The following is a 23,924-nucleotide window of genomic DNA, read 5'->3' as shown; positions in this document are numbered from 1 at the left end:
TTGTACTTTATAAACTTTATATAACATAGGGAAGCACAAAGTACAATATTTCCTTTTGATTTGTAGTGGAGTATAAAGTGCAACGAAAAGAACATTCTCAAGTACCTCAAAATTTCACCACTGCTTTGCAAAAATGTGGACTTCCAAGAGAAATCTTGAGGAAATTCAATTCAAGAAAGATTTTTGAAAACGACAGAAGCGTATTTCAACTTTGGTGTGTTACTTAAGTTCATTGCATGGATGATGCCCGTGAGCAGAAGGCAGGCGTTCACCAAACATTTACACTCATCAAGCCCCTCCGATCCCTCGATGGAGATGGACACGTTGGGAGGTGTGGCGTCTTCTTTTGCTGAACTTCATGGAGGACATGGAGCTTCACGACACTCAGCATAGTCCTTTTTCGACGATAACTTTGCCTCCATTCTGTCAAAACATGTAAATCAGTGTTAACATACAATACTGTAAACCTTTCTGTGAATTTACTTAGACTGATTGGGTTGAGCTAGCTATTTAATTTAGTATTTAAGTAGCCATTGATTTTACATACTTTTTAAGCAGAGGGGATGGGGTAAGCTTCAAAAGGTTCTAAGGGCTTTATTATCATATGCACAGTGTAGCTACAGTGTGGATATGGGAATTTATATTAACTCTTATTTGTTACGGTCAAAGTATGACTACAAGTAAGGAAGTTCAGTTTATAAAATGTTCGCTTTGTTCCAAACAGGAAGTAAACCTGATTAAATAATTGGGTTACACAGGCTCAAACTATCAATTCTCCTGAAAAACCCATTTTGAATCAGAATATTAAACATTTAAATTGAGTAAGTTTGAAAATATATATAAATATTATACAGTAAAATTAGATTCCAATGTACTTTATCTAAATGTTAACTTAAAAACTGGAGACTGAAGAGGTTTTTCACATAATGGCAAGATGTACTTACCTTTAGAGAATAGAGATATTCATGTACAAACAGAACAGCAGACACATTTGAACACAAATCAAGCAGAACATTTCCCTGGTTCTCTTTAAGCAGACTCTTCCAGAAGCTCCATCAGGCGGGAGGGCGGCTTCCGTCAAACTTCAACGTGGTGCTGTTGAACAGACATGTCAATTATTGTAGCGAACACACATAACAGTAAGTACAGAAAGATATTGGAGACAAAGATTATGCCTTAACTTCAATTTAACTCGCTATAGAAGGAGGCACCAACAGTTAAACTTCTAATAAAGTGACTCTTGTCCCAGTAGTCTTCCTGGATCACCCCTCTCCTTCTTTAGGCTGCAGTGAAACAGGCCGCATCACACAGAGGGGCCCACAGGCAGTTTACACAGAGCAGCGTCCATGGCAGCGAATGTGACATACCCTTTTTTTTTTTAGGAAGCTGGTGCCGCCATCTGTCTCAGTGTACACAGGACAACTACTTTGATATCCACATTAAGCTGACAAGCTAACAGGGATGTGTTGGGGAATAATTTGCCCTGCATGTCCTCCTTCGCCCTCTGACGCAGCTGACCAACCTTGAGCAGCCGTTATCTCCCATAAGGAGGGGCTGCCCTAGCATATTGTTGATGTTGCCAGTTTATGACCGGGCAACTCTCTGTCAGAGATAGTTATTGTTGTGGGACACCTGGAACACATCCTTCTCGGTGTGTAGATGACCCCGAGCCATAAGCGACAACAAATGTGATTCAGTGTCCTCAGCTGTTTAGTCTATCTATTGAAGAATGTTGATTATTACACTCTGAACTACTTAAAATCTCAAGCTACAGGAGGGTTCTTCAGAATTGATTGTGGCATCTCTACCGTGTGGTCAAACCGTGGCCCGTGACATATCTTGTGAATTCTCCGGCCGAAGCTCCAAATAAACCATCAGTGTTTGCCATCAAAGCTCCAGCTCTCCTCGTGTCTCTCTGAGTCCTGACTCCAATTGCTTCAGAAGTTTCCCCAACAGGACATACAGAGTTAATAAAGTACATAAATATACTTACATAATTCAAAATCCACGAGTATTCATTTTAGATGAGGGTCCATGCTCTCTTCTCTTCAACTGGAACCGCCTGATTTTTTTCTAATGTCTGTACTGTCTGTGCGCAAACTCCTCTAACGTCATCGGGGACGTCGCCCACCTTTACTCACACACCCAATGGCTTTTTAAGAAGAGAAAACGAAATAGGAATTTTACTTGGGCATGTATTTGTATTTTGGTATTTTAATTGTAGTTCATCTCAGAAATCTTGACACTATCTGTCAGTGGAGGAATTCATTCCTTGACCCGCTGTACCAGGCACAAGAGTCATCACTCCTCTTGATACAAACTAAGTGTTTGGCCAGCTCTCCGTAGATCTCATTCTCAATCACCCACAGGCACTCGACCGGGCTGCTGACCAATTATGAAGTAGCTTTCTTCTGTAATTTGAAACTATATGTGAGTTGTATTTACATGTCCAGAAATAAATCTTAATTTGTTTCGATAAATGGTGAATGCAGGAGTCATGTGAAAATAGATACATAACCCATTGATGTGTAAATAACCAAGACGTAGCAGCAAAACAGGGTTTGGCATTTAATATAATAGTCAAATTGTACAGCATTGTTTCAGCTGGACATGCATGCAAAAATCATCTCAAACGTCTTATGTGAAACCAGCACAAGACATCATAGTGACTACAGTTACAAATAATCTTTTTACATTCATATTAACTATGACATTTGCTCAACACTTTAAGTCATAACAAAGGCTCTGAAAGAAATGGATGTTTGGTTACCGTATGTTTTTTAACCCAATGTCCCAAAAGATGAGCCAGTCATAGTTAACATTGAGGCAACGTTTTTTTATTTGAATGCACATTCAAATGTGTTTGCTTGCTAATACTGGTAAAATGTTTGTTCCCCTCTTTACTAAAAGTCACATCAAAATATTGGGGTCTTCTCAAACATAATATGATGAATCATAAACACTTTTTAAATAAAATATGCTTGTTCACTAAAGCATTACACAGAGAAAAGCTGTTAAAAAACACAAAATAAAGGATTCAATCCTCTTCTTGGACATTTTTCATTAGAGACAATATCACTGTTGGTTTTGTTAATCAATTGTGTTTACAGTGCATTCTTTTTTATTCAGGATTAATTAAAGACAACATTTAGCTAAATCACTGCTCTATAAAGCTTTGCCACACTGTAAAATGAAAGAAAAAAAACATGAATAGTTTTTTTGCATACTCTGCATAAGAAATGACCTGAACCAGGACAGGCAAAAGGTGGCTCTTCTTTCTTGATGTAGCTCTGCTCTCACAAGTCAGAGCGCCATTTGCCAGCTACTGTTATTTATGAGCACACTAATTCACATATGTTATAATTTTAATGTATGTATGTACGCTATGAATTATAGTTCACTTTAAACAAAAACGTTGGTTACAAAAATGGCAAATTAATTCCTGAAGAACTCAAATGCTATGAACATTTATACTGATTTGTGATGATTAATCCCTTTGATAATTATTTCAGCTGACGGAGAAGTGGATTATGAGGAAGTGCTTTTGATTTAGGGGTAGAAGTGTCTGAAAGTGCTGCATTTTAAGACTGTTGAATAAGACCTGTACATGAAAGAAAACAACCTTACCATAGAGCACACACACCCAATGGCTTTTTAAGAAGAAAAAACGAAATAGGAATTTTACTTGGGTATGTATTTGTATTTTGGTATTTTAGTTAATCTCAGAAATCCTCACACTATCTGTCAGTGGGGGAATTAAGGGTCTTCAATGTCCATGAACTCCTTTTTGGGTGGTGCTGACCCTCTGTACCAGGCACAAGAGTCATCACTCCTCTTGATACAAGCAAAGTGTTTGGCCTGCCCTCCGTAGACCTTCTTCTCAATCAGCCAGTCCGTCCACAGGCACTCGGCCGGGCTGCTGACCATGCAGGGGATGGAGGTGCAGCGGGTGATCTGAGGATCAGGAAAGAAACCAAGATCAGGGATTACATTTACAACTCTTGCAACTCTGCATTTTTAAAAGATTATTTTAGTTTGGGGTCATTTCCCACCTTGCATCCACAGCCCATTTCATAGCGCTGAGTCAGGCTCTTCTTCTGGGTTTCACTCAGTTCGTCCCAGGGCTGAATGAAGTCACACAGTGTGATATGCATCGTCCCATCATCTTTTAGTTTGCCTGGGAGAAGGAAAAGAGCATTAGATGACATAAAACAAAGACTCTTCAAAGAACAATATTTGTTATATTTTACAATGTGGGATTTGGAATTTGGTGAAAGTTGTACCTGTGATGAGATACTCCTTGCCATTTTTCTCCAGAGTCACTCCACACACTGCAGAAGTGGGAGCGGTGTATATGGCTTCAACATCATCGCTGGGACCTTTGAACATCTGACAATTTAAACAAAGCAAAGTCAATTAAGTTTCATTAACGAAAAAGTTTAGACCCCAATATGAAAATGATAGCTTTCATTTCACATACCTTGATTTGTTTGATGTCATACTTGATACGCTTGATGGGGTTTCCATAGATGTCATTGCCAGCATCAACCTCCTGCACTCCAACTACCTTTCCCCTTATAACTGCAAAAGAGACAAACACAACCCACATTTAATTTGAAGACAAGAGTTTCAAAGTCAAACACCATTATCATGTTAAAACGGAACAGGAACTGATGCCCTGTCCAGGTTTGGCATGCTAAATACAGCCACAACTCTTTGCTGTGGCTTGGATCTGAGCATTTTGCATGTGCCAGGTGCTGGGAAGACAGAAGCAACATGAGTGTTTCATCAGCTGCAATCAGAGGGAGGAATGTGTGCTGCCTGCTCCCAGGCCGACGCAGGAGGAAGCCAGTCAGCAGTCTTTGAAAATCTGAACTAGAATGCTCTCCTTCGCCCCCAGGCCTCTCTGCCGGCCTGCCTCTCTGTCTGGATTGAGGTGCTGACATGCAAATCAGCCCCTCTTCTTTTCGTGTGAAACCTTTCCTTTCCTCTCCCTCTCTCTCTCTCTCTCTCTCTCTCTCTTGCACTCTGAAGTTTCAGCTCCCTGATTCAGCGAGGTTTTGACGGTGGAAAGAAATAGAACAGTTCAAGTGGAAAAACACCATCAAAGCCTTACAAACGAGCCTTCGAGCTGAGTATTAAACACAAAGATATGTTTCACAATAACTGCTTGTGTCATTTGAATCCAATTGTGAATCTGCAATGATTACTGCCTTCACTATACTATGCTTACAATATCATATTCAAAAGTCAAGATTTTAAGCGGACTAGCGATACAGTTAATGTCTAACAGATGTTCTCTCGGAAGTCTCAGTTCAAGTTGTGTCTTTCTCAAGGTGGCTGCTACTGACTGCCTCAGACCATCACCAGCCCTCTGCCTTACCAAACAACATCAAGCCTTTTCACTTGCTTTTTATATGATGGATGTATGAAACTGCAAGCCATATGTGCCCTAATTCTTTGACAGTACAGTTGTAGAGAACAACTCCTTTTAAGGTTCTAGTGCGTCAACTCTAAAAAAAAAGAAAGGGAAAAGCAAAGTTTGTGAAAGCACGATTTGAAGAGGATGGTTATATTCTCAAGGCAGGGGAACAGAGGAGAGCACTGACAGGATTAGCAGTCACACAGCAGAGGTAGATAGTGTTTACACACTACAGGAATAATGTATAATGGTAAACTCTGAAGATGGCTTTTGTTAACAAATCACAAATTGAGCAAGTGTGAAAAAATACACAGTCTGTAAAAAACTGTGAATTATTGGATTTATGTGAACATGTATAATTTGAGGACAGCTTTGTGAGGATGAGGGTTATCCCTTTAAATGCTTAAATAGACAAATGATTTTCTTCCATTCATTATTTGCAGAACATCCACATTCCAGCTTTTATCATGAACAATTATCAATAAAATCCAAAACAAGCTCAAATGTACAAACACATTAAAACATGTCTTGAGGTGGTATAGTGTGCGTTTAACTCCTGAAGCTTAGACTTGATATCCTGTGCTGGTATGCAGTGTATAACTAATTCCAGCAGGACATGATTTTGTTCACTTGTTCAGGCTGACCAAGCCCTATACACAACACACATTTCATGAAACTGGGGACCAAGGGAACCATCTCATTTGCTATTACTAAACAATTAATACAATATTGTGTAGGCAGCATTGTGTTCATTGGAGTTCTTGACAACACGAAGAGGGAAGGATAAGAAAGCATTAGCATGTCATGTAATTGCAGGGCCTGTTCTCCTTTCTGAGAAGCCGCAAAGTGGGAAGACTTTGAACGACAAACACTAAATTACACATTCAAACGATTCCTTTACTTAATCCAACCTTATTATTATTATTAGATAAGATGGACTTTTATTAATCCCTCGTGGGGAAATTGTTTCTCTGCATTTGACCCATCCTAGTGTTAGGAGCAGTGTGCTGCCATTTTGAACGGCGCCCGGGGAGCAGTGTGGGGAACGGTGCCTTGCTCAGGGACAACTCGGTAGCACTTGGTCTTGCCGGGACTCGAACTGGTGACCTTCCAGTTGCCAAGCCAAGTCCCTATTGACTTCGCCACCAGTTTTGGAAACTAACCCATTAAGATGAATGATTTCACAGAAACAACTTTGTTTCTATAGGTAAATACACATCTGAGTTGACAAATATGACATGTGGGGTTCCTCAAGGCTCCATCTTGGGGCCTCTTCTCTTTAACATCTACATGCTACCACTGGCTCAGATAATGAAGAACAACAAAATAAGTTACCATAGCTATGCAGATGACACACAAATTTACGTAACAATTTCACCAGGAGACTATGCTCCAATTCAAACACTGAGTAAGTGCATTGAACAAGTCAATGACTGGATGTGTCAGAACTTTCTCCAATTAAACAAAGATAAAACTGAGGTAATGGTTTTTGGAGCCAAGGCAGAACGTATACAAGTTAGCGCTGAGCTTCAGTGTGCAATGTTCAAAACAACAGATAAAGCCAGAAATCTAGGTGTAGTCATGGACTCTGACCTGAGTTTCAACAGTCACATTAAAACTGTTACTAAATCAGCCTACTATCACCTAAAGAACATATCTAGGATTAAAAGACTAATGTCACAGCAGGATTTGGAAAAACTTGTCCATGCTTTTATCTTCAGTAGACTCGACTACTGCAATGGTGTCTTCACAGGTCTCACTAAAAAATCTATTAGGAAGCTGCAGCTAATTCAGAACGCTGCTGCTCGAGTCCTCACTAACACTAAGAAAGTGGATCACATCACTCCAGTTCTGAAGTCTTTACACTGGCTTCCTGTGTGTCAAAGAATAGATTTCAAAATACTGCTGCTGGTTTATAAAGCACTGAATGGTTTAGGCCCAAAATACATTTCTGACCTCCTGCTAAATTATGAACCATCCAGATCTCTCAGGTCTTCAGGGACTGGTCAGCTTTCTGTCCCCAGAGTCAGAACTAAACATGGTAAAGCAGCGTTCAGTTATTATGCTCCAAATATCTGGAACAAACTCCCAGAAACCTGCAGGTCCGCTACAACTCTGACTACTTTTAAATCCAGGCTGAAGACTTTTCTTTTTGTCGCTGCTTTTAATTGAACTATTCATATCTTAGACTGCACTGTAACTTTTATCCATGTACTTTTTTCTTTTAATGTTTAATTGACAGCACTGTAACTTTTATCCATGTATTTTTTCTTTTAATGTTTATTTTATTAGCTTTTCTTTTTAATGACTGATTTTAAATGCCATTTTCTTAATCTCTTTCATTTTTTGTAAAGCACTTTGAATTGCCTTGTGTTGAAAAGTGCTATATAAATAAACTTGCCTTGCCTTGCCTTGCCTTGTGTAACGTACTTGTATGTTTCATTGGGAATTATATTTCACCTGCATTTTTCATGCCATCTGAATGTTGCCTTCCAAAACAAAAATACTGTATGAAGTACAACAGAGCATCTTTAAACTGAAGTTGCAAGAGACTCTAATGTTGCAATGGTTGCATACAAATTAGTCATTTATGAACACGTTGATTTTTCTTCCCTATTATTAAGGGTTTCACTGTAACTTAGATTGCAAGAAGCTCATGTTCTTGAGTAATTGTCCATAGACTCCCAGAAATAGTCTATTTAACTAAAGTAATATTTATTACATAAGACAATTGTCTGACAGTATAGGTAGGGGGTTCTCACAACAATATTGTACTACTAACGATGTTTTAATCCAAACAACTTTGTTTTATCTTCATAAAAATCACCTGGAGAGTTGACCAGGAACTTAAATAAGACATTTAAACTAAGGAAACATTTTAAAAGGCAGAACCGCCAATGGTAAATAACCACCTTCATTTTGGATTTGCTTGCTCAACAAAGCATCTTTTGCAAAGTCAGCCACCCATTCATTTTCTCTATAGCAGCCACATTGACTTTACATTCCATAAACGTCACAGATTAACTTGTTTAAGTATCAAGAGCCTTCAGGCCAGAAAGGCTGATCCTAACAGAATGATGGTTTATTTAAGCAGGAGGGTCTATCCATGGTGCTGAAGCAGGGTTAGAGGGGTAAAGGTCATGTTAGGAGCCGACCTCAGTGTTGAAACTGATCCGTTTGAAATCACAGTAAATGTTAAATGTCATCTCAGCTAATTTTCTTCCCCCTTTTAGTGACGAAAGGTTAAAGGAACTACTGCACTTTTTCCCCCTTCTTTACAACAAACTAGGATAATGTGGGTTCTTTACCCTCCAGCGCCAAGGAATCCAATGGTAAAGAGAAGCCTTTGAATAAGTCAGCTTCTGTATACTTCCCGCACATTCAGCCGGCTCACAACCAAGAAAAAAGACCCTCAGCAAATGTAAAAAGCTAAACAAGCTGGTCACTGTTGAGACTCCGTTAGCTTAAGTCCTGTGTTGATGCAGCAACAAGCAGTTTTCTATTATGTAATGTAGGGAAAGGATCCACATGACCTTTAAGAAAGAGCATATTAAATTGCCATTTAGTAGTCATTAAGGAAGTGCACCATAAACCCCTCAACCACTGATTTAAGGATTCATTTTGCATGATACTGATGAGCCTTACTCTATCCATAGTTTATTCAACAGATGAGATACCAATATTGTTTGTTTTTTTCCACATTTGTATTCTAATCCTATTTTATTAAAGTATTGTTTTTATATGTTCGCATTATTTGCTCATTTAAAATGTGCTATTTGTTAAGATTATGCACAAAGAAACTGAGGCAATATCCTTGTATTGCCTCTAATTATATTATAAATAACTTTAACTATAATCAGCCTCAATAAAAGCCATTGATGTGGCAAAAATGCTTTTGTAAGCAATATTGTAACAACTTTTAAAATATGTTTCTTGTGGTGTTTATACTGATCAACAAAAAGTCAGATGAACTGGCAAATAACACTAAGGGCATTCCTGTTGCTATCAAGGCTAAAATATCAACATATGATTATGATAAAACATACTGTACTGACTAAATGCTGCATCATATTCATTAATTTGGCTCAGTGAGTGGATTTACCGACGTCCGAGCTGCAGAACTTCTCCTGAGGATGCACGTTATACCTGGAACAGCTGCAGGCTTCTGCTACCTCTTCCCCCCGCCACAGAAACAGGATGGCCAGAGTGACAAAACAACTGTTCGCTGTCCAGGTCATCTTAGAAAGCTGTTTGATTCAAAGTAGTGGATGAAAACGTGAAGGAACACTTTGAAGACCAGCTTAAGCGAGAAGTATCCCCGTGAATAACAGACGGTTCAGTAGTCAGAGTCTGAGATGCACACGGCATGAGAGGGAGTTCATTCCTGTTGAAGAGTGCACTCGGAGACTTCCTCCTCCAAACCTGTTTTCCACTACCGTTGTGACGGCCCGTCTACACTACAGGCAGCAGCCGGGCTTTATCACTGCAGGCTGGCGGCAGACTCCTCCCCTGCTTTAGCGTAATACTTGGATATGCTCTAAAAAAACAAAACATCAAAGCTTTCCATAGGGTTTAATTTATCTTTGCAACAAAAAGCTCATTCCTTAACTTGTTAATCACTGAGCCTGTTTTTCAGGTCACAGGCTCGAAAATGACATTTCCAGAACAAATGACCATAACTACACTTCTAAAAGGGGAAAATTAATAATCTTTTTTCTCAAAGTAATGATAAACCTGTGAGTTGGATGTAGAAAAGTCAGAATCAATATAGATGTTTTTTATTTTAAAGAAAATTCAGATTGAACATAGTAAAAAACTGTAAATTATAGTGTCCATCCAAAACATATTTTTTACTTATAGGCTAGTGAAAACCACCCTTGGATGATAGGTAGACTAAAAGCTTTAGGAATCCAAAGTACAACATATAATAAGTAGGCCTACCCTGTATCAAGATTGATGCAAAACAAGTGACATTTGACCTTTTTAGAGAGGTTTAGCAAATAAAACTCCACCTCTGAGGTGATTTGGGTGGAAATGGCCGTTTTACCGTTTCTCTGGAACCCATTGGTCGATTTTGGTGATTGACATCTCTTTTTGACCGTTAGAGCCAATATAATCGAAGGGGAATTCCCACATAGACACACGTTAACTAAAAAAGGTGGGCATCCTTGCCAACTTTGAGACCTCAGAAATCTGGAGCATTTAAAAACCACCGCATGTTAAAAGGTAAAGTAATCATACAAATGGTGATACAATTTCATACATCTTACCAATCAAAGGGTAAATTCAACTTTAAATGTAGCCTACAGTGAGCTCTTATTATCAATTTGGCCTACTTTCATTAATTTCTCCATTGAAAAACTGGCTCAACTTACCCCAAGGCCCATGGTTCACTTTACCCCATAGCCACCATTTTAGAAAAAATAGCCTATAGCATTCAGAGTCATCTTTAGCTTAATGATTCACATGGTTTAATACGCTGCCAACACATCAACATATACAATATATGTGTTTAAACCTGGATTTTTTTTTACATGACCGATATAGCTGACATCTAGAAAAGCAAAAAACGTTTTTTTGTAAAAATGTTTACTTACCAGACCACAATCTCTCTTTCACAGGCAATGAGAAATGGGTGGAGCTTGCATAATTGATGGTCACTTGATTACAACTATAAGGCATTCCCTGGTTACAGGGGGTGGTTCAATTTACCCACTGGCTCAATTTACCCCCTTCTCCCCTATTTTACAGGAAAGGAGTGAGCAGAGGGTCGAGTTGTCGATTCTTGTTCTGTTTTCTGTGACTATCTTCCTACCATGGAAACCAAACAATGGTGTAGCTGTATTAAAGTCAGAGTGGAAACAGTCGTGAATAAATCTGATTTTGTCAGAAATCGGGAGAAATTAAAAATATCAATATGAAAATGTCAAATACCGCGCCGGCATCGCCACCGTAACCATAGCAACGTAAGTAGCGTAAAGAATGCAGCGCCGCCACGTACAGATGGCAACACCCAGACATATTCACAAATATAAAACAAATATTCAGAAACTGTAATGAACAATAACTATTATTTATTTCAAGAACTTTTATTAACAGAAATTCAACATTTCTAATCTGTGTGACACAAATAAGGATTATTTTGGGCTCCCCCTATTTATCTCAAAGTCGGCCTTCAGGGGAGCTCCCCCCCTCTTCGGGGGAGCCAAGCCCTGCTTCCCCCCATTTCGAACACTGCTTCTGTCTTTCTGTGTCTTTTACTCTGTAAACTCGCTCAACGGGGCCGCTCACTCTCTTCTCTTGATCGCCCTCTCACGGTGAACAGTTCAATGTCCCGCTTCATTGTAGGATTTCTGCCATGTCTCTACTTCAGGGCCCTTTTTCTAGTTTAGAGCAATAGCCCCTCCAAATGTCTGTGCACGTCCCTGTCTCTGACCGACAGTTGCCCGGTCACAAACAGGTAACAACAACAACTTGCTAGGGCAGCCCGTCCTTTAGGGAGATAACAGCTGCTCAGGGTTGGAGCATCTGTGTCAGAGGGTGAAAGTGGACACTGGCAAATTATTCCCTAACAGTAACAACATATGTCTACCAGCACCTCCAAAGCACTAGTAAACACATCTGTTTGTTTAAAACATACAAAAGAAAAAGTTAAAGACACCAATTTGCTGTTTTGAGAGGGTTTTTTATCAGACTGTTTTTAGAAACAGTTTGATAAATTGTGATACAAGTGTTAACATTCCTGTATTCCTCTAATGTAAATAAGATAGTGTGGGGGAAACTTCTGAAGCAATTGGAAACAGGACTCAGAGAGACACGAGGAGAGCTGGAGCTTTGATGGCAAACACTGTCGGTTTATTTGGAGCTTCGGCCGGAGAATTCACAAGACATGTCACGGGCCACGGTTTGACCACACGGTTGAGATGCCACAATCAATTCTGAAGAACCCTCCTGTAGCTCGAGGTTTTAAGTAGTTCAGAGTGTAATAATCAACATTCTTGAATAGATAGACTAAACAGCTGAGGACACTGAATCACATTTGTTGTCGCTTATGGCTCGGGGTCATCTACACCGCGAGAAGGATGTGTTCCAGGTGTCCCACAACAATAACTATCTCTGAAAGAGAGTTGCCCGGTCATAAACTGGAAACAACAACAACTTGCTAGGGCAGCCCCTCCTTATGGGAGATAACGGCTGCTCAAGGTTGGTCAGCTGCGTTACAGAGCAAAAGGTAAACATGTAGGGCGAAATTATTCCCTGACAGATAGTAGCTGTGAGGCTGAACTGCTTTGGACTGACCTCCATCTGACCCTCAACCTAAGGCCACACTGTAGTGGTAACTGTGACCTTACAATACTTTTTACAATCTTCTTCCCCTTCTTCAACTTTACTCAATGGTTTTGCAATGTCATATGTACCTCAAACCTGCAATAACTGATTGTTTTCGCCACTTAGCAACAGCAAAAGCTCAGTAAACAGAGCAATTACATAAGGTCAGACTTTCAGATGATGTGGTGAACTTTTTAACACTTTAATTCTTACAAATCTAGTATGAAACAACATTGTCATTCATGTGTAGTGGCACATTTACAATCTACAGTCTGTTTAGGGCCTCTACCAAGTTCAGAGGGAAACATTTATCTCTTTAGCTGCTAAGTGTTTACTTTAGCTTGTTGCTAAATCTGTCTGTGTGCTGATTGTTGCTGAGCAGGTAGCATACTGTGGGTTTTTAGAGTTTATTTATGGAGAAATTGGGCCGAAAATGGCGCTATGAGAGATTGAAAGACCACAGTAAGATGTGGACTGGAAAGCTAAACAATGAGTGGAAACTGTATAAAGCTAATGTTAAGCCAATGGGAGCTGCACATTTTTTTAAATTGTCACTTTAAAGATGATTACAGGCATTGAAACCTTTCAAGCTAATTAAAATTCACTTCTTAAATAATACTGATGTGGGTCCAGGGTCATCATCAGCCCATGCCTATAACCCAGTTATATGTGTTTTTTTCATTCAGTGAGAATGAATGCACAGTCAGTTTCAGGAACTACCAAGAGAAACAGGAGTGAAGGAGGAGTGGGGAGAAGAATCATCCCCTTAAACTTAAAATATTCAATCTGGGGGTGATTCCCCTAAACGTAGGCTACTTAAATCCCTCCACTCTTCTGTGAAAGAAACATTATTCAAGAGTTAAAGTCTAATTCTTTAGTTGTTTATCATCTCTTACTTATGAGCATAACTTGATGGCCCCTCTGTTGGAAAGTTAGGAAAAAGATCTGGGTTTTGGGTCCTCCCGTGTTGATTCTGGCTAGAAATAAGAAATCAAAGTGAGGGCATTGTGTGTGTGATGATTAGAGCTGATGATAATTAATGGAGGGAGAGAGGGTCATGTCATGACATGTCATGACACAACCTGAGGGACTGTGAATGAGACACACACCCACGCACCCAAAGAAACACTCACACACGTGTGTTGAAGTGTAATTGTATCACTGTATATATATATATATATATATATATATATCAATAATATGTAAACATTTGAAATGAATTAAATTGAATTGAATTGAGAGAGAGTATGTGTGAATATCTGCTGTGGCTGCTTCACTGCCATCATATCACTCTGGCAAATATTTTCACTCTTTTCCATAGTTGAGCATTTTTGCTTGGTTGCTTTTCCTCAGTTCTGTTACTTAATGTTTGTGTAAACCAGGCATGGAGACAGTCGGAGCACCTAGGAAGTAGGAACATAGTAAAACCAACTTGTAATGACTCATGTACTCGGCGTGTTTAAGGACAATTCATACTTTTATTTTCCCTATCTTTGGAGATAAGGAACATTACCAAATTGTTAGAAGCATGACTCTTAATCAAAGGGGAAGTTAATGAACACATGGACGACAACACAACTGCAGGGTGTGGATCAGAGACCAAGGCCGTTTCTCAATCGCGAGGATGCTGACTTGGTAGTCGCGTACTTACAAGTCACTTCCTTCAGAAACGAAGCAAGTAAGCTTCCAAGCCACGGCTTCGGAAAACGAAGAACAATGGAACAGGCTAACAAGTGTGCCACTCTCTCTAACGGTTTCAACATAAACTGTACCAAAAATAAATACCTCACGATGTCTATCTAACAACAAGTCCTCCAACTCATACGACCAAATGGGTCGATTGTTCAAGCCCTTATTACGACCAAATATGTCGTTTGTTCAAGCGCTTAATACGACCTATAATTACGTTTTAAAGTTGTCGGCCTCTTGTGCTCCCGTTGAATGCAAACGTTACAGAGGGTCGTTTATTCACAAATAACCCTCTCTGTAAAATCCTAAATTGTAGGATAGTTTGGCCATTAAAACGCTTTTTGATTAGATTTCTAGCGAGAAGTATGTATTGTACTTTTAGAATCCACGTCCAGTCAATATGTAGGATCTATAGTTTGATAGATATTACGAAGATGATTTGAGGTTTCGTCAGGAGAACGTGTATATGCGGCAGCCTCCATGTAAAGTTACGGGTTGAAAACAGCATTTCCGGTCTCGACGTTTTCATAATAAAACCAATGATGCAGTACTCATCCACTCAAAACCATCAGTTTATCATAGTTAATTATACGACATTAATTGGTTTAAATTGTGTACAATGCTTTTGTGTTTTTCCCATAGGTTTTTCTCTTTCGATTCTGAGAGACACATTTCTTTTTTCAGAGGTTTTGATAGGCTAAAATCACGCCGCAATGCACGTCGGGATATGGTGTTTATGTGATATGAAATCGGAAAACTTTTTTTTTTTTTTTTTAAATAACACTTTATTCCGAGTGTTCTTGCTTTTCTCTTTGGAAGTCATCACATAACGGCATTGTAATACACGGCTCGGCTGCATTAAATATTACATATCTGCCGTAGATATTTATTTATAGAGCCCTGATCAGAAGACCTTTTGACAAACTGGAAGAGATGCCGCCAAAACTGAATACGTGACGTGGACCATAAATATATCAACAATTAAACAACATCTTCCATTTCTTTTCACACAATACGTCTCCTTGCAGTATCAACACTAATTCGGCTGACTTTTATATTTGATTCAATTAGTAGATAGTCTGTATTTACACCATAACGGTGCACAGCTGATTGAAAGGGACTTTTTTGTAAAGATATTACTGATTTTCTGAACTATCTTTCCAACTCCTCATGCAGTTGACTGTTACAGGTCTATACAAGTTCATGGTACAATGCATAAGCTTCAAATCGAGAGACTGAAACTGTATTTTCCTTTACCGTTCTGTTTTAATTTCACAATAAAGTGAATAGTCATATTATGTTTGATATTATTATGTTTTATTAACTAGACCACTGGTTTTTTAAACCGCACCTCCTAGTGGTTAAAGCACGTTATTGAATTTAGTTGTTGAATAAGTTATATTTGATGAAAACATTTAAATATTAAGAGTAGCCTACATACAAAATAGGGGTCAATGATAGAAATATAGAATAGAGAATATAAAGAAGATACTGTAGTGATCTCTACAATAAAACAGTTTAGTGGAGGACGTCCAAAGATATTAACAGGAGGATGTGCAAAACAGACAAACTGATAAGGCTGAATTGTACTCAGGTGTAACTAAAGTCTGATTTAAGGGTTGTTTATATTTCACATCATTAATCAGAATCTGCAAAGTAACAAAAATAAATGTAGTAGAGTAAAAATACCAGGTTAACCTCTGAATTGTAGTGGAGTAGAACAAAGTATATGCTGCTGTAACAAAAACATTTCCCAACTTGGGATCAATAAAGTATCTTATCTTAAGATGATCGATGGCTACTGCCATATTTGCTAAATGTGCATCTGAACCTTGACACGTGCATGTTTCAGGCTTATCAATTAACAACAGGAGGGTCAGACATAAGACCAGCTGTTAAATAAAGCTATTCTGACCTTAGCTGTCATGTGGGTATATTAATGCTGCCCATTATGGACACAAGCAATTTTCACCCATGTATTAATTATATGTTTTAAATTTGATAACACCAATGTGTTTCGTATCCCCTAAACCTCCAGGGATGTATACAGTTTAATACTGGCAACTTCTAATTGTGGGAAATACGAAAACGTCTTTTAAAATTACAATTCCCAGTAGAGATGTGCCATAGAACATGTTGCGAAACACACAATATCCAGCATGTGTAATTCTGGGGGGGGGAGGGATGGGCTGGACCCGTCCAAGTCCAGTTTTGGATAGTATGGAAGTATGGAAGCAAACAAGAGACAGAAGTATTTGAATTTTATCAGACACCGAATTTATAGCATTGAAAATAATTACTTTGAAAATCATGGATCTGAATTTGTTTGCTCTGAATTTACCTATGTGAAATAAAAATGTAAAAATGGAAGTTAAAAAAATTCGAATGTTCAAATTCAGATTCCAAAAATTGATGTGAAAAAAATTCGAATGCATAATTTCGGTGTTAAAAAATTCGACGTCAAAAAATTCGGTGTATAAAATTCGATGTCCAAAATTGCGATGCAGCATCATCCGGGCTACTCAGACAGGATAAGCAATCGAGCCCGAATGCAATCAAACCGACTTCTGGTCTATCAGAGCACGGCTTTGTCAGTCATGTGATCACAACAACCCGGGAGAAAAATGACGGAGAACAGCGGGGCTCGCCGCTCGGGTAAGTAGTCAGTTTGTGCTCTTTATTTTACAAGCAGTGAGGGCTCGACAGCATTTGTATCTTAAATTAGCTAGCTAAATGAGTGAAGTAGCCTTGTGCCTTGCTGTTAGCAAGCTCCGTAGTTATCATTAATTGAAGTGAATCACAACGTTACCGTGTCCTTTTGTGTGTGTGTGTGTGTGTGGGGGGGGGGTGACGGTTTGCGAAGTAACGTTAGATCACTTCGGTTAAATAAGTCAAGTAGACCATGCAACACTATACAAATACTCTCTTACAAAAGCCCTGCATTTAAACATGTTAATGTTACTTTAGTAAAAGTATGCTCGTATAATTAGGAAAGTGTTGTTAAAGTATTTAAAGTCGACACAAGTTATACTATTATATCATTTGTTTTATTGTTATTACCGATGCACGAGTTGACTTAACTGTTGTAGTTGGAGCTCATTTTGAACAATGAGCTAACTAATGATTACTTTCATAATGGTTTAATGTGCTGACTATTTTCTACATTAATAGGTGAAGGTCTGGTTTGTTCAAACTCTCAAAATAGTAGGACATGCCGTCATAATTACCCAGAGTCCAAAGTGACACCTTTACAATGTTAAAGCTGTTAGATAAATGTAGAGATGTAAAAACTAAAATATTCAAGATAGTGTAGTGGAAAAGAGATAATGTTTTAAAAACATGTTAATAAAACAAAATCTCTGACAGTAATGATTCAAGAAATAGTAGATCAATAAATACACACACATCAATCTGTGTGCATTTGTTGTGGATGGAACACAACAAATGGTGCTCTCACCTATGATGCCTCCTCCAAACATTATAACCAGACTGTATCATTCAAACTATAAGTAACAGCAGTGCTGTAGCTTCAAAATATCGTCGACGACATATTTCCGCGTCGACGCGTCGCTACACACACGTCGGTCACCCAAAGCAACAAGCAGTTCGCAATCGCACTTCAAACACAATGGAGACTGAAACGGCTACCACCTCCTCCTCACAGGATTGCGCACGAAGCCCTCAAACGAAAACATCTCGCCCTAGGTCTTCAAAAGCATGGGAATATTTTAAAGTTAGTCCAAAACGCAAAGATATTTATATATTTATATCTCACTGAGACATAGCCTAGACCGGAAGCAGCAGCTAGCTGTGGTGGCTACCATTAGCAGCTAGCATTTGCTCTCCGATTTTTACATACAAATGGATTTATGGATTATAAATTCAATCATTTTTTTATACATAGACGTTAAAAACCTATGGATTAACAGATTCAGCCGCGTTTTTTCTCATTTTAATGCCATTGAACACGTCTTTTGATCAGATTGACAGCTACGGCGGTGAGACGATCTCCCTAGAAGCTCTGTGAAGGTACGTGTTGTGATGACTGTATTTGCTTCCCCTGTCGCGAGTCTGGATCACTCAATGATGATACTATGTACCTACATAATCTGTGGAGTCTCAGTTTTAATCGGATATATTGTATGTGCAGCTACGATAAGTAATAAGGGTACTTTTATCTTGAGTTCTGTGCCAATGTCCGTTAGCATTTTTCGCTCAGGGGTCATTTAGATGCTTCTTATGAGACTTGTGTTTTGTTTTGGTAAACATGGTTTGTATCGTCAGTTAGCTGAGATTATTTCCGTTAATCTGGTATAACACATTAATAGGTTCTTAAATATTAAGATCCCCTGAGACACAGTATCGTGACATTTTTTTTTTTTACATTACGTTTTTTATGAATTGAACAACAGAAAAATAATCGTTAGATTAGTCGACTAATCGATCAAATAATCGCCCGATTAATCGTTTTCAAAATAATCGTTTCCCCCCAGCACTAAGTAACAGTTCTAGCTACTTGACTTTAGACAAAGAATTCAAAAGACAAAATCAACACAATTTATTGAAAGACCAATCTTTATTTTACGGTGCCTCTCCTTTTGTTTGTATTATTAAACCCTGTAAATCTAAAAAACTGAGCAACTCAACAGTTAACTTTATATTTCTTATTGTCCAAAGCATCTATTACACTATTTGTTCCCCTCTCATATTCACAGGATGGATGATTAGAGACCTTGGGGGAGACCTCAGCTTTATGAACGTCCTGTCTGTTGGTTTGGCCAGAGAGGGCTGAGGGTCTTTCCCTGCGAGGAGGACCAGGCCTGAGGGAGGAGGACCAGGCCTGAGGGAGGAGGACCTGCACCAGCTGCACCTACAGAACCTAGCCCATGCTGGGCATAGCTGTTACCACCTGCACAGGCCTAGCCTGTCAATAAACAGATTAACATTTAGTGTAACTTATGTATAATGTTTCGTTTTTATTTTTTTTAAAAAGATGATGGTTCATGCTTGATAACTTTTAGTTCACATTTCAATAAATTGTATTTGCACTCCTTTTGTCCGTTATTCTTACTGAAAATGTTAGATTACACATTCACATCTGACTGAAGATTGGCCCCATTTATTTGTGGCATTGCAAACTCGGCAGTACAAGGCACAAGTGATGTGAAGCTCATAAAGTGAGGCAAATGCATTTGATCAGCTGACTTTTTTTTTTTGCCAAACTTTATAGGCTTGACAATAATCACACTGTCTCTGAGGTGCAACGTAAAACACAAACAAACAACACACAAATGAAGTTCCTGTTAGACTACAAAACTATTCAGTGTGTAGGTCTTTGTGTTACAATATAAGTGTCTCTTATGGCGCATTTCCACTGCAACGGGGTAGCCCCGTTTAAGCGTCCCTAAGCGTCCTCGCTCAGGCCTCGGGCTGCCTCGCTGGCCGTGGCGCATTTCCATTACAGTTTAGGACCTGGGGTAGCAACGCAGTGTAGGCGGGGCGATCGGCTTTGTTTTTGTTCACATTTCGAGTTGTTCCGTCGAGCTCCCGCTGGATTTGATCATCCCCAATGAGATGTAGGAACGTCGTCACCTCCTCGGTCGACCACGGTGTGCTTTTCTTATTAGACGTAGCCATTTTTGTAGCTCATCCGTTTACAAAATGCTGTTTATGAAAATGCTGCAAGCTTGCTTCTAAATATATATGCAACGCTAGGGATGAACTCGCGCGCGATCTTGTGACGATTCTCTCTGACCAATCAGCAGTCGAGAGTGTTGACGTCACTAGTTCAGCCCTGGCCCTGGTCTGATAGAACCACGATTTTATGGGGCCGGAAAAAGAGGGAAAAAGTACCCGCTAGCCGGTACTAGGCTATATGGAAAGGCCACCAAAAACTGGCCTGGCCGCTTGAGGACGGTTAAGGACGCTTAAACGGGGCTACCCGCTGCAGTGGAAATGCGCCATTAGTGAATGTCCTGTACTGCTCTTAAATCTCATCATCAGCTTTTCCTTTCCCTCTTGGATGTTCTTCTGGACCCACGGAGAAAGAGAAAACGGTGAAGCAAGCAGTCCTGTCCCTCAGGCATGTCCTTTCCTAACAGAAATATCAAAAAACATTATTGCAGAGTAAGTGTGTTATTTAAGATAGAGGTGTGTTTGTTTGTTCAGGGGCTATAAATATAATGATTTTTTTATTTGAATGTGTTTTTTAAATCCAACAGTGTACTACAAAGATAATCAGATTATGAATAAACCGTTTTAAATTCATCAACATTGAAATAAATTTATTATTAAAATAATATTTAACTGTTATCAAAACTTAGTGCAACTGTAGAAGCTTGTTCTGTTCGGTTATCTCACTGAAAGAATCACTTTTAACATGTTTTACAGTCAATATGCAGAGACAAAGGGTCGCAGCTCTCACTATGTTCAATAATATTTGCCTTAAATACATTGAAATGTGACAGTTGAACAAAAAAGTGATGTTGCTTGGTAAAATGTAAATGTAACCTTTTGCTAAGAAAGTACACTCAACATCACTGATGTGTAGGTGATCTAGTATTTAGTCATGTTTAATGGCATGTATATCAGTGTATTAGAGTCATTACTTTATGCATTCTTTGTAAAGTATGAAAAAGGTGTACCTTGGAATCCGTGCTGAAGTTCTCTGCTGTTAGGAGTCCAGATCTGTCTCTCCTCCTCTGGTCCAGCCTGTCTGGATCACCTTAAGGACACTTTGAACAAACAGCTGTAAAGTTACATGCGTGGTTTACAGACTTCTTTACATGCAAACAACTTTTTATCTTCTTTTAAAAACAGGTCATAATCTTATTGTTATACTTAAGAAATTGCTGGATATCACAGTCCTTATACTGTATCAGTTTGATTGAGTATTATTGTGTAGGTCCTTTTTATGTTACTGTTACTTTGGATGAGTTTTTTTTTTGAGTCAAGTCAAATGAATCTGTTTTCATATGCCATATTCATATGTATCACACACGTAGGGGTAAGACACAAACCTATTTAACAAATGCAATGCAATGGATAAGCTTAATTTTCACTGAAGTCACAGATAACGTCATATCTAATATTTAAACAAATCATTTCCTTGTCACTAAGGCATTACGCTATTCATCGTCCTTAAATGCAGGCATTAAGTTACATGTTCCGTTCTACAGCCACGATGAGGCTGTTTCTCAAGTGTGATGATAATAAAATGAAAAGAGGCATTGGTAATAATATTAAAAACAACAATGTTTGGGTCGTTAGTCGGATAGGCGGTTAGCTGCAATAACTAATTCCAGTTCAACAAACCATATTACAATATCTAAGGGAGCGTTATTTCTGGGCCATCTTGAAATGTGACGTTCATATTTGAAAGATACACACATTTTATTATGAGGTTGATTTAATATACACTAAGCCTCTCTTCAACAATACGTTGACGTTAGCTAGTCTATTTTATGCTATAGTAGAGCATAGCGAATTGAAATGAATCTTAACAATGCATACAGTAACCTAACTAGCAAACTAACTATCTAGCGTACAAGGATGACCTTATTTTAGCAACCTCGCACAGAAGCCTTTTGGTATACAGTAGCATCCCACTTAATGTTTTACACTCTTGGATGCTACGCATAGCATCGTTAGCACAGATGGAGCTACGATTGCTCAAATGCTAACCCAACTCTAAACATTTATTAACGTTAGCTTAATAAAAACACCAGTAACATAACATAAAGTAAGCAGGGTTGACCTACCGAAGAAACGGCATTCATGGACGGTCTGTTTTAACCGCAGATAAATCCTATATTTGCATGACGAATAGTCCACCAGGAGCCAACACAACAAACACGGTCGAGTTCAAGTAGTGTTCTCCTCATGAGCTGAGCCGCTGTAGCATCACGGAGCCAATGGAGCTAACGGAGCTAGCAGTGAGACAGAGGAGCTAGGGGCAGCAGTCCCGTTGTCATGAAGGGGGAATCTAACTATATACAGAATATGTTTTTGTGGATCCAGGCTAGAAACATGTTCATTTTCTGATGTTAAGTTGGACATTTTAACATAGGGTCTACGGGAATTGCTCCCATCTGCATCCATCCATCCCCTACAGTTTGCAGCATTGGGCTCCGCCTCACCGCACTGTCCCGGGGTTCGCCGCTTGGCTCTGATAGGCCAGAAGTCGGTTTGATTGCATTCGGGCTCGATTGCTTATCCTGTCTAAGTAGCCCGGATGATGCTGCATCGCAATTTTTTACGTCGAATGTTATACACCGAATTTTTTGACATCGAATTTTAAACACCAAAATATTTGATGTCGAATTTTTTTCACTTGAATTTTTGGGATCTGAATTTGAACATTCGAATTTTTTTAACTTGAATTTTTACATTTCTATTTCACATAGGTAAATTTGGAGCAAAAGAAATTCAGATACATGATTTTCAAAGTAATTATTTTCAATGCTATAAATTCGGTGTCTGATAAAATTCAAATATTTCTGTCTCTTGTTTGCTTCCACACCTGGTTCCATTCCATTTCAAAGAGCTGTTTGACACTCGGCGTAACCTTGTCGCACTGCCACTCCAACATCCAATCACAGAGCTTGAGGACTAATCACGGGGTTTGTAAAGCAAGGCGGATGTTGTAGTCCCAAACGAGAGCTGGGGATTCTAGGTAGTGTAGTGTCTTCGGAAACTCTGTAGTGTCTAAACTCCGAAAAAACAATTTGTTTCTCCGAATCAAAGGTTAAAAACACAAAAGCATTGTAGGCTACACAATTTAAACCAATCAATATTGTGTAATTAACAAGGATAAACTGATGTTTTTTAGTGGATGAGTAATGGAGATATCACTGTGTAATCATTTGACAGTGTGGGGAATACTTCCGTTTTTATTATGAAAACTTCGACACCGGAAATACTGTTTTCACCCACGCTAACTTTACATGGAAGCTGCCCCATATAGGCTACAGTACACGTTCTCCTGGCGAGACCTCAAATCATCTTCGTATATCTATCAAACTGTAGATCCTACACATCCACTGGACGTAGATTATAAAAGTACAATGTAGGCTACACTTATCGCTAGAAATCTAATAAAAAAGCATTTTAATGGCCAAACTATTCCACAATTTAGGATTTTCCAGAGAGGGTTATTTGTGAATAAACGACCCTCCGGAGCGTTTGCAATCGACAGGAGCATGTTGTTTCTTACACGACCACTAGAGCAACAATCGACCTATATGGTCGTTTTTTGTAGGAGGACATCTAATTATGAACTTGCTTTACTTTCACAGAACACATTTTTGGTGATAACAAACAAAGTATGTAACAAAGTAACATATTTACCAACACATGTTCTACGCCACTATGCTTACATTTAAATGTGTGCTGCGTCGGTTCAGCAATTCTCCGCAAGGGTTTTTGAAATTGGTCTGTGCGTAAAGCATTGTGGGGATTTTATGGACGTGAAGTCGACCCATGT

At 38.9% G+C, this 23,924-nt stretch overlaps 1 protein-coding gene across 3 annotated transcripts; it reads right to left on the bottom strand.

Moving 5' to 3' along the window:
* On the bottom strand, window positions 1-9,861 carry LOC117548667 (metalloproteinase inhibitor 2-like). Of its 3 annotated transcripts, XR_004569362.1 has the most exons (7): window positions 9,525-9,861; window positions 4,481-4,581; window positions 4,284-4,389; window positions 4,053-4,177; window positions 3,925-3,954; window positions 1,994-2,390; window positions 1-1,095 (listed from the first exon to the last, which is right to left on the bottom strand). XR_004569362.1 is itself a non-coding variant. In XM_034220062.1 (6 exons), the coding sequence occupies exons 1-6, from the start codon at window positions 9,658-9,660 to the stop codon at window positions 2,253-2,255; spliced, it is 636 nt and encodes a 211-aa protein (XP_034075953.1). In that variant the 5' UTR covers window positions 9,661-9,861; the 3' UTR covers window positions 1-2,252. The 3 variants fall into 3 exon arrangements, 2 of the variants coding, with proteins under 2 accessions (XP_034075953.1, XP_034075952.1); XM_034220062.1 differs by having other exon boundaries at window positions 1-2,390; XM_034220061.1 differs by lacking the exons at window positions 1-1,095; window positions 1,994-2,390 and having other exon boundaries at window positions 2,556-3,954.
* Between the last annotated feature and the right edge of the window lie 14,063 nt (window positions 9,862-23,924).

This window comes from Gymnodraco acuticeps, unplaced genomic scaffold (genome assembly GCF_902827175.1).
Source record: "Gymnodraco acuticeps unplaced genomic scaffold, fGymAcu1.1, whole genome shotgun sequence".
Taxonomy (NCBI): Eukaryota; Metazoa; Chordata; class Actinopteri; order Perciformes; family Bathydraconidae; genus Gymnodraco; species Gymnodraco acuticeps.
This window is presented reverse-complemented; position numbering and strand designations above follow the sequence as displayed.

What these genes read in the sequence shown, in the direction of transcription:
- LOC117548667 (XM_034220061.1), bottom strand. Translation starts at nt 9,660, where the DNA reads ATGACCTGGACAGCGAACAGTTGTTTTGTCACTCTGGCCATCCTGTTT. An exon ending in GTTCTGCAGCTCGGACGTCG is followed by an intron (nt 4,582 to 9,524) that starts GTAAATCCACTC and finishes TCTCTTTTGCAG; the next exon opens with TTATAAGGGGAAAGGTAGTT. An exon ending in ATGACATCAAACAAATCAAG is followed by an intron (nt 4,390 to 4,480) that starts GTATGTGAAATG and finishes TTAAATTGTCAG; the next exon opens with ATGTTCAAAGGTCCCAGCGA.